Raw genomic sequence first — 14,061 nt, forward strand, 5'->3', positions numbered from 1 at the left:
AAAATCCCTCTTGGGGAGAATCAGAAAGCACAGACTACAGAGTCTGAATCTGAACTCTGGGGAGAAAACCCTCTATTTGTACTTTCAACTCCCAGACTAGATTCAGAATCTTTAATCTTTTCAGGGAAAAATAGGAATCCTTTTTTTTTTATACCAGAAACCACCAATAGGGAACTTGAGTCTGAATTGGACAGAGACAGACCTAACAAACTACTCCTGTCCAGGGAAATCTCTGAAGGAGCAAACAAATGCTTAGTTTTCAGTTTCTTTTGGACAGGAAAATTGGTGTAATCAAGTTAATTAATAGCAGCAGAAGATTACCCAGGGATGGGCATAACATTCTGACTAAACAGTGAAGTCTCAACTGACCCTTCTCCCAGGACTGGCAAGAGTGGCTTTCCTCTTCGGTTGGGACCTTGTCAATGTGCAAGGGATGTGGCTAACCCCCAGTCCATAGTGACTGTATTACACCAGAGGGATCTAGTGAAAAAAAAAAGATGAGTGATCTGAGGAACCAGCTTTGGCCACAAAGAGACCCACTTATGGCTCACACAAATTGCTAGCCTAATGTGATAAAGGCTGTTTGCTTAACTTTTTTTGTGGCTGGAAGAATGGCCAACTGTACATGTCTGATATGTTCCATGGTAAGGCTGAAAATGGTGAGCCTTTCCATCGGAAAGGATGCAGCACAAGCCAGTGAAAATTTAAAGTTGCTTTTGCCCAATAAAAATAGAGGAAAATGATGTAATAAACCTTTGCCAGCCCCAAAAAGTAAGAAAAAAAAAGTTTCTCCAGAACGGAAATAGTTTTTGAATGAACGGATAGAAAAAAAAAAGTATGATCTTGTTAAAAGTGCAGTTAACTCTCATGATAGTCTGCAACATACAGACTCAGTAAAATCAACTTTCCTAACAAGGAAAGTAAATTTAAACAAAAAATATATGTGGAAGCCAAAACTTATCTGTACAGCAATGGAACAGTCAAACCAACTGTTTATCACTGAAAGCCAGAAGAGAAGCGCACTCTTTGGCAGCAGGAAAGCTCTGAAGGGCTTGGTGTCCATAACCAATCTAATAGCACAGTTCATACTAATGGTTTGGGCGGAGGGAAGGAGCCCTAAAGCACTGGAAGCTGACTAGCTTGGTATATCCTTGGTAGGATAACTCGTATAGCTAAGGCTACTGCAGCAGTGATAAACAGGATCCCTCTGTTGTTCCAAATACCTTTGTAATGACTCAGTCGAATGTTTGTTGTCGAGGAGTTGCAAACCTCAGGGTTAGGCAAGTCATGCTCTGGACCCAAGCAAAACACAGTAAAAAAAAAATCCCTATGGGGAGTTTATTTTTCCACACTCCAAACAATTACTGATTTTTTAGGAAATTTAATAGACAATAGTTTAGCAAACAGAAGAGTTTCCTCAAAGGGCCACTTACCTGAATTTATTTGGCTCAGGGACTGGCAGTTATGGTGAAGTCCACAGTGACACTGGGCCAACAACAGGAACACTGAACTAAAAATGGTGCTGGCTAACTACTCTTTATAATACCACCATCCTGATGTTGGGGGGAGTGTGGAAGTCCCTGGTATTTGGGCTGGCCTCAGACTTTTGCAAAGCAAGAATTCCTTAGGACATACTACTGCAGGAGGGAACTACAGAGAGCATAAGTTACTCTTTACAGAAAGCATCAAAATTCAACACCTCCCATACATCTGGAGAGACATTTATCAGACTACTATAAAAGGATATGAATAGAAGGGCACTGAACCAGGATGACTCAATACCTACCTCACCAAAACAAAGCACAAGACCAGAGTCAGGAGGACACTGGTGGAAATTTTGTCTAGTAAAAAAAGCACACATGGGAAACCTACACTGCTAAAGCACCTTAATCCCTTTACCTGCAGCTAGATATGCATGAGGCAAGTTAGGTCTTACCATTCTTTCCTTCCTTTGGAGGTGAAATGGTCCTGAGCCTGCTGGCTATTGGAGCTTCATCTGCAGGATCCTCCTCTTTGACATTGTTGAGTAAGGTGAAGCACTCCCCCACTGTAGTTCTGTCACTTAGTACATCAGGTTCATTACTGCTCTTGGCTGTTGGACTAAGCTTGTCCTCAGGATTAAGTTTCGGGCTGAAATGCATCTGTAGTCCATGCTGAGAAGGAAGCACAGAGGTGCCCCCACTGCTAAGTAATATAAACTTATTAGGCCCATTGGTACCGCTCTCCTTTCCTTTAGCTGTTAAAGCTGTAATTATGCTCTGAATGTCAGCATTTTTTGGAATCACTACTACCTGAGTGTTGGGAAGGTTGGGATGGTCAAAGATTTTTATTCCATCAGGGAATTTCTGACAGCTCTGATCTCTCTCATTTGTACAATGTGCTATTCCATGGTCCTTGTTGCATGTGGCCTCTTTAAGAGCTCCGTCTGGCACATCCTGCTCCTGGGAATGGGTTGCTACACTAGGAGCTTGTGGATTCAAACAAAGCTTCCTTCTTTTGAGAATAAGTGGTCTTCTTGGACTGCTTCTCATGTCTGATACAAATATTCTCCATCTGGCTAGCTCATCTGGAATGGCATCAGAGAGAAATCTAGGACAGACAAAACATAAAAAACAAATTTTAACCTAAGCATCAGTTATGCATATCCATTCCACAACTGGTAACACATGAAAAAATGATTTTGAGAGTTGGCAAGTAATTTTGCAAAGTGAATTATGGGAAATGTGTACAGGAGGCCTGCTAGTAAAATAAGTTATTTACAGAGAACAACTATAAATCAATAAATCATATCTAAATCATTGTTCCATTACATGAAAACCAAAGCACTGAAAGTTAGACAAACGTACGTCATGTGAAAGGGCATTTTACAGCCTCATTGCATTAGATTGGGAATGTGGCTGAATAGTCGAGTCTGTTATAGCACTGCTGCAAAAATGCCCCCCCCCCCCCCAAAAAAAATACAATAGTTTTTCACTTAATCTCAGTTTTATTATTTGGACACAGATTGAATGGCTTTAACAAAAAAAAAAATCTTTGCACATTGCCTAGTTGATGTATCAAACTTGACTGGCCCTTTAGTGAAAGATTAAAAGGGGGGCAGGGAGAATAGCAATTCATGACCCCATGCAAGAGATTCGTATGCAAGACATTCCCATTTCAGCAATACCATTTTGTAAAAAGTAGGGAAAATTAACCTCAAATGTAATGCCTGGTTGTTAGAGGGCAAGCCCCCACATTCCCATACTCAAGATCACACAAATTAAACAAAATAGGCTTCTGTGGACACATTCCATATCATCTTTAAATGTGGATGTTCTCATAGATCATATAAAGAGTAGTGAATTATATTAAAATATGCAGAGTGCAAATAAGCTATGCTACAGGAGACATTTGGAAAGAAAATGGGTGCGGGAATTTGAAGGATTTCAAGATGGTCATTCAGAGACTGGATTTTGGATACAGATCCTTAAGGAGAACACCACAATCCATACAGAATATTATAGTCGTAAAGTAGCAGAAAGTATTCTAAGAACTAAGCAAACACAAGGATGGAGAAATGAGATTCTGCTGATAAGGATGACTGTTAAGTAGGGGTATAGAGAATAGGCAAGAGAGGGCTGAATTTACTGGAGAAAATTGGTGAATGAACAAATAATTAGAGGGGGACAGGTAAGGGAATGGGAAGGGGCCAAGAACATTTGGACTTCAGGCTAGAGACTAGTATCAGTCCTTGATAAGGACGGCAGAGTATAGGCAAAGAGAAAGAAATAAGTGGATCCCAAGCGAAAGACCAGCACTGGTAGAGTTATTAGGAGAATCTAGAATAGAAGCCATGGTTAAAAATATGGATAATTAGTAGGCTGGAGAGAGTAGACAAGCAATTCACAAAGAAACAATGGAGAGATGCATGCATTAGGATCTTTGTTTTAAAAGTGTTTGCTTAGGTATTTTTACACCCCAAGCAGACTTCACAGAATTTTTCTTCAGCTAGAATCTAAATGGAGGGTGTTACGGGGAAGAAGCAGGTAACTTGGAACATTTGTTCATGAGTGTAAGTAGATGGGAACCTTTAAAAAATCCCTGCAGTCACCTCTATCAGAAATACCAGCTAAGCAAGAACATGTTTTTTGAGCTGTGATACAGAATCAGAATTCTCTAGACCTAGTAAGGCCTTGCTGAGCTTAATTCTGGTGGTTGCCAAGAAAGCAATTACTAGAAAATGGAAATCAAAGTCTAACCAACTGTACTAGAAATAATGAACATAGTAAAAGATAAACTGGAAGCGGATTTTTTTTTTTTTTTTTTTTTTAAGAAGAGGACAATAGCCGATTACATGAGGGAAAAAATGGGAATTATGGGAACAAAAAAATGCAGAATAGTGTTTTAGAGAAGGAATGAGATTGAAGGCAGGAATCGAATGAGCTCTGTAATGTTTGACAGTGACTGGACAGATAAATTATGTATGTTAGCAAATGAAAGCCTTAATATGGTTTGTTTTTATTTAACTTTATTAAATCTTCACTTATAACATGAGCAATAATAAGAAGTTATGTACCTACCATAACGTTCCATGTTAGTTGTCTTCTCTCGCCTTCTTTCTTGCTTGATGGGTTCGGAGCCAATCCCTCGGCTCCGACTCGGCACTTGCTAAGCTCGAGAGTCACTTTTACCAGCTTGAGGCAGCCCCATATCCCATGATGCAAGGCGGTAAGTACCCAGATCTCGTTTGATGACAAAGGGCAATAGCACCAAGCATAACATACTTCCCAAAGGAAGAAAGAAAACTTACAGATGGAAGAAGGACCAAGTCTGAATGGTCTTCAGCATAACAGTTTCTTATAACAAGGTCTGTCCAGGCCAGGGGGAAGGAGGGAGGGTCGCAAGAAAGAAGGCGAGAAGACAACTAACATGGAACGTTATGGTAGGTACATAACTTCTTAATGTTAAGTTGTCAATCTCGCCTTCATTCTTGCTTGATGGGACGCGTCCCTAGCACCTCTATCCTGGGTGGCTCAATGGAACAAACTCTTGAGGACTGTAGAGCCAAAACTGGCTCTGTCCCTGGAGGCCAAGTCCAATTTGTAATGGGAAACAAAAGTGTGAGGAGTGGCCCAAGTGGCGCTGCACAAATAGTGTCTAAAGGAAGTCTAGCTTGAAAAGCTGTAGAAGTAGCTAAGCTCCTAGTTGAATGTGCTTTAGGTTTTGAGCACAGCTGTTTTCCCCTGAGCAGATAAATTTCAGAGATGACCGAAGAAAGCCATCTAGACAAAGTCACTTTAGAAACAGGAAGGCCTTTTTATTATCCGCATAGGAAACAAAAAGTTGATCAGATTTTCTAAATTTTTTTGTTCTGTCCAAATAATATCTAAGTTGACGGTGGACATCAAGACAATGTAGCTTTTGTTCAGCTCTATCTGAATAGTTAGGGAAAAATACAGGGAGATCAATGGATTGATTCAAATTGTTCTTTGAAGCGACCTTAGGCAAAAAGGTTGGGTTAGTTCTCAAAGATACTCTGTCTTTGTGAAAAACCAAATAGGGGGGTCGAACCGAAAGATCATGAAGTTCAGACACCCTCCTGGCCGATGTAATAGCTACTAGGAATAAAGTTTTCCAAGAAAGATATTTCAGGGAACAAGAAACAGCTGGCTCGAAGGGGGGAAGAATCAAGGATGTCAGCACTAAATTTAGATCCCACTGAGGAGGAGGATTCCTGATTGGAGGCTTTAGTAGGAAAATTCCTTTCAAGAAGGCCCTGCAGAGCCTATGGGACATAATATTATGATCTGCTATCCCAACATGAAAATTAGAAATAGCAGCCAACTGAACTCTGACTGTGGAAGAAGAGGAGCCTGCATGAAAAATCTCTGCTAAGAAGTCCAGAACTGCCTGAACAGGGGCAGTAAAAGGATCAATATTTTGGGCCTTAGCCCAATAAGAGAAACGTTTCCATTTGCTTGTATAAATCCTCCTGGTAGAGGATTTTAGTGAAGCTACTATGATATCTCTAACTGGGTTAGAGATCAAAGGAAGCCTGGCTAAGGAAGGAAGTGGAGCAACCATGCTGTGAGGTTGAGAGAAGGGATTGACCGGTGCAGCTGACCCGGATTGGTGAATCAGTAGATCTGGCACTGGGTCCAGATGCCACGGCTGCACCAAAAGGTGATGATGGAGGAACGGGAACCAAACTTGTCGAGGCCAGTAAGGGGCAATGAGAATCAATTTGGCTCTCAAAGCGGTAGCTTTCTGGATCACCTGAGGGATCAGAGGAAATGGAGGAAGGCATAAAGAAGTCCCTGGGGCCAATCCTGGGTCAGAGCGTCTCTGGGGGATGGCCTGATAGAGGAAGAGGCTGAAGAAGTCTGGACATTTGCTGTTTTGGGGAGTAGCAAAAAGATCGCAACATGGACGACCCCATTTCAGAAAAATCTCTTCCGCTATAGATTGCTTGAGAGACCACTCGTGAGGCATGAGAATAGCTCTGCTCAATCTGTCCGCTACAATGTTGGTTTTCCCAGGGATATGCGTTGCTACCAGAAACCGATGAGAGGAGATCGCCCATTGCCATAGTCTGAGCGCTTCTCGACACAAGGGGTAGGACTTGGTTCCGCCCTGTTTGTTGATATACCAAACTACAGACATGTTGTCTGTGTGGACTGCAATTGTCCCTACGGGAAGAAAGTCGTTGAGGGCTTGCAACGTTAAAAGCACTGCTCTCATCTCCAGGACATTTATGTGCAGATGGTACTCGAGCGGCTGCCACGTCCCATGAACCATCCTGCCCTGATAATGACCCCCCCCACCCGATCAGGGAGGCATCCGTGGTGACAGTGGCTATCAGGGATGGGGGTACAAAGTACCTGCCTTGGTGAACCTGAGGAGATGTGATCCACCAAGCAAGATGCTCTTTGCATGTCTGTGTCACCAGAATCTGGTGACGCATTGGAAGTTGTTGGTATGACCATTGTGTGAACAGCATCCACTGAAGAAGGCGCATGTAGAATCGAGCCAGGGGAAGAAGAGTAATGGCCGCAGCCATGAGACCTAATACCTTTAGAACCATTCTGGCCTGTACTTTCTTGTTGGCCAGAATGATCCTGACATGACTCTGAATGTCTGAAACTCTTTGATCTGTAAGGGTAGCTGACATCCGAACAGTGTTTAAGTTTGCGCCTATGAAGGTAATAGACTGGCAGGGCGATAAGGATGACTTTTGAAGTTGATCGAGATGCCCAAATGAGAACAAAGGTTTATTGTGTAATCCCTGGCTTGTATAAGCTGATGCCTGGTGGTGGCTGACAGGAGCCAGTCGTCGAGATACGGAAACACCTGGAATCCTTGGCGTCTCAGGTGAGCCGTGACCACTGCCATGCATTTGGTGAACACTCTGGGGGCTGTAGTGAGACCAAAGGGCAGGGCTCTGAAATGGAAATGACTGGACCCCAGCCGGCGGAGAAATCTCCTGGAGTGTCTGTGAATTTTGATGTGATAGTACGCATCCTGAAGATCTATTGAGCACATCCAGTTGTCCTTCTGTAAGAAGGGCAGAATTGACTGAAGAGTGACCATTCAGAATCTTGTCTTCCTGACAGACTTGTTGAGTCTGCTGAGATCCAATATTGGTCTCCAGTCTCCCGTCTTTTTGGGGACCAAAAAGAACCTTGAGTAGATTCCGGGCTCTGAATGGTCTATTGTAACTGGCTGAATGGCTCTTTTTTGCAGTAGTTTTGAGATTTCTAACTCTGCAATTTCCCTTAGACCGGGTGGTACATCTGGAAGGGAATTTGAGGGGAAGGGACTTTCCTCGAAAGGAATTATGTAACCCTTGGATATGATCGACTGTACCCATCTGTCTTGAGTGAGGGAATGCCAGGCTTCTGGGTACAGTGATAATCTTCCCGACTGCCTCCAAGGAGGGACAGCCGGGCAACATCTCAGGGATGCTGAAAGGGCTTGTCAGAGAGAGGCTCTCTGTTTCCCTGGTTTTGGACCCCTCTGCCTCTAGAGCGGCGTCTGTTGTTGTTACCCCTCTGCCTCTAGGGGTAAACTGACCACGTGAATCCGGCGTGACTCCTTGGGATTCTGGAACCACATTTTCCCACCTTTCTGTCCTTTGGGATAAGGTCTAGAAGGGTGGAAAAACGGACTCCTACAGCAGAAAGAGTCTTGCCGTCCTGTTCGCACCTGGTCAAAGTTTCCTTCACCTGAGGGCCAAACAAAGCTGACCCATCAAAGGGAGAATTTGTGAAGGACGCCTTAAAGGGATCAGCAAAATCACATAGCCGCATCCAGGCTTGGCGTCTAAGAGCCACACCTGTACGGCTCTACTCGCTCCATCAGCAGCATAAGATATTAGCCGCATGGAGGAGTTTGCAATGGAATTAAGGGTTCCTAGCTGCGAAGCAATCTTTTCTTGAGCTCCTGCAGCTGTAGGATCCTGTACTACTTCACCCAGCTCCTTAAGGATATCCCTCTGGAGTCTGGTGAAGTGACATAGGTAATTCAGCGAACGCATAGCAAAGGTCGCTGAGGAAAACATCCGCTTACCGTACCTATCCATGGTCCTAGAGTCCTTATTAGGAGGATGGGCGGTGCGGAAGGATCTGCAAGTTCCTTCTTGGTGGCGCAGCCACCACCATGGCATCAGCGGGACACCCTTAGTGAGGAATTGCTTGTCACTCGGGGCAGTGATAAATTTTGAAGGCCTCCTAGGGACTGGCTCTACAGAGTCAGGAGCTGCCCACACCTTTCGGGCAATAACCTGCATAAGGGGGTCAAAAGGCGGAGACACCCAGGAGGTGGAGGGCCGAGATCCAAACGCCTCTAGGTATACTGACTCATCCTCAGAGGGATTGTTGGTGGGCCAGTTTCCCCTCTGTTTAAGGAGTTCTAGGATGTCTGAGAAGGAGACATCCTCAGAGCGGGATCTAGGGGATCGCTCTGACTCATCAAAGTCAGTATCCAGTGACAGACTCGGGAGTCTACATGTTTCCTCTTACAAGTCCTCTTCCTAGGAGGATCTCCCGAAACATCAGGAGAATCCTCGGAAGAGGGGGAAATTCCCAATGGGGAAACCTGAGGCGGAGGATCTCTGGGTCCTGTAGCAAGAGAAGTGGCAGAGATGTCAACAGGCACTATAGAGGGAGGAGCTACGGGAACAGACTGCTGACTGATACCAGTGGCCAGCACACTCTTCATCACCTCGAATGCTCCCTCCCAGGCAGGTCCGAGAGAACCCGTTCGAAGAACTAGGAACTCCTGGGACCACCGAAGGAAGTCTCCGAGGCAGATGTCGGAGCCGAGCTCACCAAGGCCGAGGCTCCAAGGGAAGAGCGGGTTCGGACAAGGGTCCGATGCCACTCACCCCTCGGAGGAGACCATGGAAGCCCGACCACGAATCCCTCTAAGGAAGGTCTCAAGAGGAGATAAGAGTAGAGGCTGAAGGAACAGAAGGGGTATCTGTCCTCCAGCCGTAGCAGTAACCATTCCCGAAGACTCCAACTCCAAGCTCTGGGGTAGAGTTGAAGGAGGAACTGTAACGGGGTGTGGACCAACAGTCGTCTGTTGAGACGGACTATGTAACATTTGGGCCAGTACCTGTGACTTAAGTAATCTGCTGACCACTCTCTCTAGGTCATGGTCTGAAAGTCTGGATGACCTTTAAGATCGGCTCCGATGGCTCCGTTCCGAAAGGAGAGGTGAAGCCGGAGCCGAAAGTATCGGCTCCAAGGAAGGAGACCTCGACCTCTTCCTGGAATGAGCCATCGGAACCGATACTATAGATCCTGTCGGAGCCGAAGACTTATCGGAGCCGACAGGAAGCCTTGATGCATCGGCTCCAGCCGGAGCCGATACAGCCACAAAAGTAACGGTGTCGGAGCCGATCGGAGCCGACACCGATGCCTGTGCCACATGGTGGTTGGAACCGATCGGAGCCGACACCGAAGTGGTCGATGCAGAATCGGCACCGATAGCCATCGGTGCCGAAGGCTGTTAAGCCAGAATCGGCCCCAGCGGGCCGATCTCGACTCAGAACGAGTCGGGCCGAGGCCACAGGCTTAGACACAGAAGCCTGGGCCTTGGAAGATTTGGCTGATTTTGATGGAGCCGGAGAGCCCTCCGGCTTAAGAAGGCCCCTAAGTATCAGCTTGTTACGTCTTTCCTGCAGGACTCTCTGGCTGAAGGAATGACAAATAGCACAGGAGTCCTGCAGGTGAAGAGGCCCCAGGCAATACAGGCAAGAAGTGTGACCGTCTGTCAGAGACATCTTCTGACAGCACGAGTCACACTTCTTAAAACCTGAGACCCTCTCCTTTGACATGGTGCTTCACAACACACACACACACACCAGTCAAGAATTAAATTAAATGAAATACCAAAAAGGTATTACTATAAAACAAACACACACACCCTAACAGGGAGGGGATGGGATGGGTAAAGTTTGACTAAAAAAAAAATTAGAAGAGACAGGGATTTTCTGTCAGAAAATCTATATAATTAACTTAAAACTAAAAATTAAAGGTTTTTTTCCAAAAAGGGGCTTAAATATCAAAATAGTGAATCACTTACCAGGAGCTGGTAAAAGGAGGACCTCATAAGCGAAGCGGCAAACGAGATCTGGGAACTTACCGCCTTGCATCATGGGATATGGGGCTGCCTCGAGCTGGTAAAAGTGACTCTCGAGCTTAGCAAGTGCCGAGTCGGAGCCGAGGGATCGGCTCCGAACCCATCAAGCAAGAATGAAGGCGAGATTGACAACTTAACATTAAAGGTTTCCAGTTTAAAAAAAAAACTAAATTAAAATAAAAAAAAACTGCACCTCTGAATTGGTCATCAGTGAAACTGAAGCAGGGGTGTAAAAGGTGCAACCCTATAAACTTACACTCTCAAAAGCTTGCCTAACCGCAGAACTATTTACAAAGCCTTCATCAAGTAGCACATTTGATACAAAAGTGTCAAACAATTGTCTATGCCAAGGCTTTCCTCAGCAATCAGTAACACAGCCTTTTGGGTATTCATTGTGATGTTTGGAACAAACGTTAAAGCAAAGTCCATTTGAAAGAGGCCTATTCATTTAGTTGTACTTTTAATTGGAGTAGAGCACTGATCCATGTAGAGCCTTCAGACTAATCTGGGAACCATCAGTTAATTAAGACATCACATTCCTGACTGATGCCAGTGAAAACAAATGCAAGAAAAAATGTTTTTTCGAAGGAACTGTGTTTGCCACATTTGTTCAGTCGAACTTATTTTCATATTAACTGCTTATCGCAGAAGTGAATAATGTAAATGTAAAGCTATGATTATACTGAACCAGAAGCATTGTGTGGGGTCTGCCTTTCAAGTATTCTTGACCTGAATGAAAAATGGTAGTCCACACACGAAAGCTGCAGGTGTCCAGCAGCAAACAATCTACCCTGTTTGATATGAATGAGGTAGGCATCTACAGACTCAAAAGGAGGCGGAGATAATCAAACCCTGGGACTACAAGACGCAGCTTAAAAGTTCATAATCATAATGCTCTTCAGAAGAAGCCTAGGGAGAAACACTCCATTGAGTAAATAAGCACAATCACAAAAACAAATTAAAACTGAAGACATTCACCACTACTCAATGTTTTAAACAATCAGAACAGCTACAAAAAGCTTACAAGATACATCTGGTATACAAAATGTATCTACTTAAAATCAGCTAGCATTTCAGGTGCAAATAAATAAAGGCAGTTATTATCCAAGCAAAATCAGAATCAACAAATACAAAGTCCAATGTAAAGAATTAAGTTTGTAGTCAGGACTTTTCAACTTCTTTATTAACCAAATATAACAGCTAGCTCAAGCCACACAACCTTCCTAAGAGGAAACGATCCTTGATGGGCACAAAATGTTAACAGGTAGGTACTAGGCTATCGGCCCAAGGGCCTACGTAAGCCTAGCCAGCAAAGTTCCATAGCTTATGCCACCAAAGAAAGTTATTTTCCTGTGCCACTGTCCAGCAGAGACACAGAAGTGATCCCCGGGGTGTATTTCCTATTTCCCATCCACTCATCAAGATTTTTCTTGAAGAGTGCTAATGAAGAACTTTGCTTGACATAGATGGGTAGCTTGTTCCAGAGTATAGGAAGTATCTGGGACAGGAATCTATCCCTCCAGCATGTTCTGTTTATTGTGGTGACAAGGTTTAGGTCCCTAAAGCATGTAGCTCAGAGGGATTGGGATTTCTTTAGGTGTAGCATGTCTAACAGCTCTGGGTTTGACATAGCTTTATATGTTACGCAGAGATCATTTTGGAGTAGGCGATATGCTACGGAGTAAAGCTGGAGTTTTTTGAGGCGGTCAGTGTAGGGCATTTGTTTGAGGCCAGTAATCCTCTTTGAGGTACTTCTGTGGTCTTTCCAGCTGCTGCAGATGTCTTGTGAGGTACATTCCAAAAGGGGCGTTGTACTCTATAATGGGTCTAATGAGGGACGAGTAGAGGGGAACAATGACCTCTTTTTTCCTGGATGAGAACCCTTTTATGATGAGGTGTGCCACGTAGTAGGACTTCCTGACTACTGTGGCGATGTGATATCAAAGGAGAGACTACTGTCCACCTGGGTCCCAAGGTCTCATCACGCATTCGGCATTAAGTAGATTGCTGCTTATTTGGTAGTTCATGGGTACAGAGTTTTTACCAAAGGGGATGACACTGCACTTTTTGGCATTGAGCTTGAGGCCATGGCTCTGACACCAAGCAGCTGTCTCAGTGAGGCCCTTCGGTAGGATGTCCACATCATTTGGGGACTTTACTATGGCTCCTAGTTTGCAGTCATCTGCAAACTTCGTTAGCCTGAGAACTTCTGTGTTTGGTATCTACTTCTCTGAAGTACAGGCTAACAGGAGAGGTCCCAGGAGGGAACCCTGTGGTACTCCACTTGTCACTGCTTTGAGTTCAGATTTGGAGTCTGCAACTTTTACAGTGTGGGTTCTGTCAGTGAGCCAGGATTTATACCTAGTTTAGTGAGTTTAGCTATAATTCCAGAATGGGGGATTGTGTCGAAAGCCTTGGCGAGGTCAAGATAGGCTGTGTGAACCACCTTACCCTCATCCACGGCTTTGGTGACTGCCTCAAAGAAGTCGATCAGATTCAGGAGGCATGATCTGCCTTTCACAAACCCGAACTGAGTGGGATCCAGAGATTGGAGGTTACCAGTGTCTTTGTTTATGAGTTCCATGATGATACGGTCCATGGCTTGCAGACCAGGCTCGTCAGGCTAATAGGTCGATAGTTCCCGGGATCAGTGGTGGCTCCCCCTTTGTGGAGTGGGATAACTGTTGCTGTGCGCCATTCAGTGGGCACAAAGCCTGATGCAAGGTTATTATTGAACATGGTGCTTAAGTGGGGAGCCAGTTCGTTCTGAAGTTCGTGTAAAATGCAGCCTGGGATGTTGTGTTTTTGGGTTTAGAAAGTGCAGCTTTTACCTGCGCAGTTGTGATTACAGGGACTCTGCATTCTTCTTGTATAAATATGGGCCTTTTAGGGGGTGAGAGGGGGGTAAAGTTAGCACTGAACCTATCTTCCAGGATGTTGGCAATATCAGTTGGTTCTGTAATTTTCGTGCCTTTGTGCTGCAACTCAGAGCAGATCTGGGTGTTGCCATCTAGATTCAGAATAGGTACTACGACTCATAAGATAACAGCAAGGTTTAGATGGGCTGCCACACCTCAGAATATATCAGGTTAAACCTACAGAGAGAAAAACAAAAAACTTCAGTTTAACTACCCAAATGAACTGCTGATGCTCATCATGAAGGAACCATCTCTCATCATTTTCTTCTGGGAAATACTTAGATGCCAAAAATGTGTAAGCCAGCTAGAAATAAGATTTCAACACTAAAGTCCCTGTGGGGAAAATATTTGGGCAGCATCCAAATCTGATGAGTAGAGTGTCAATTATGCAAAAATGTACCAGTATCATTTTATAAACCACCTTGTGGCATATTGGTTTCATTAATGACCCAGCTGGATTACTCTGAAAATATGGTAAACAATACTCCAAGATTAAATGATGCAAGTTGCCAATATC

The 14,061-nt window shown here is 44.4% G+C and overlaps 1 protein-coding gene across 2 annotated transcripts in view; it reads right to left on the reverse strand.

Moving 5' to 3' along the window:
• Positions 1-14,061, reverse strand: part of FOXM1 (forkhead box M1) — a gene marked incomplete in the record, with an annotated part of 465,907 nt that overhangs the window by 332,779 nt on the left and 119,067 nt on the right. For both annotated transcript variants that reach the window (XM_044087601.1, XM_044087602.1), the window contains 1 exon segment: positions 1,937-2,589. In XM_044087601.1, the coding sequence (XP_043943536.1) occupies positions 1,937-2,531 (595 nt within the window).

This window comes from Protopterus annectens, chromosome 11.part0 (genome assembly GCF_019279795.1).
Source record: "Protopterus annectens isolate FY-2018-M chromosome 11.part0, PAN1.0, whole genome shotgun sequence".
NCBI classification, from domain to species: Eukaryota; Metazoa; Chordata; order Ceratodontiformes; family Protopteridae; genus Protopterus; species Protopterus annectens.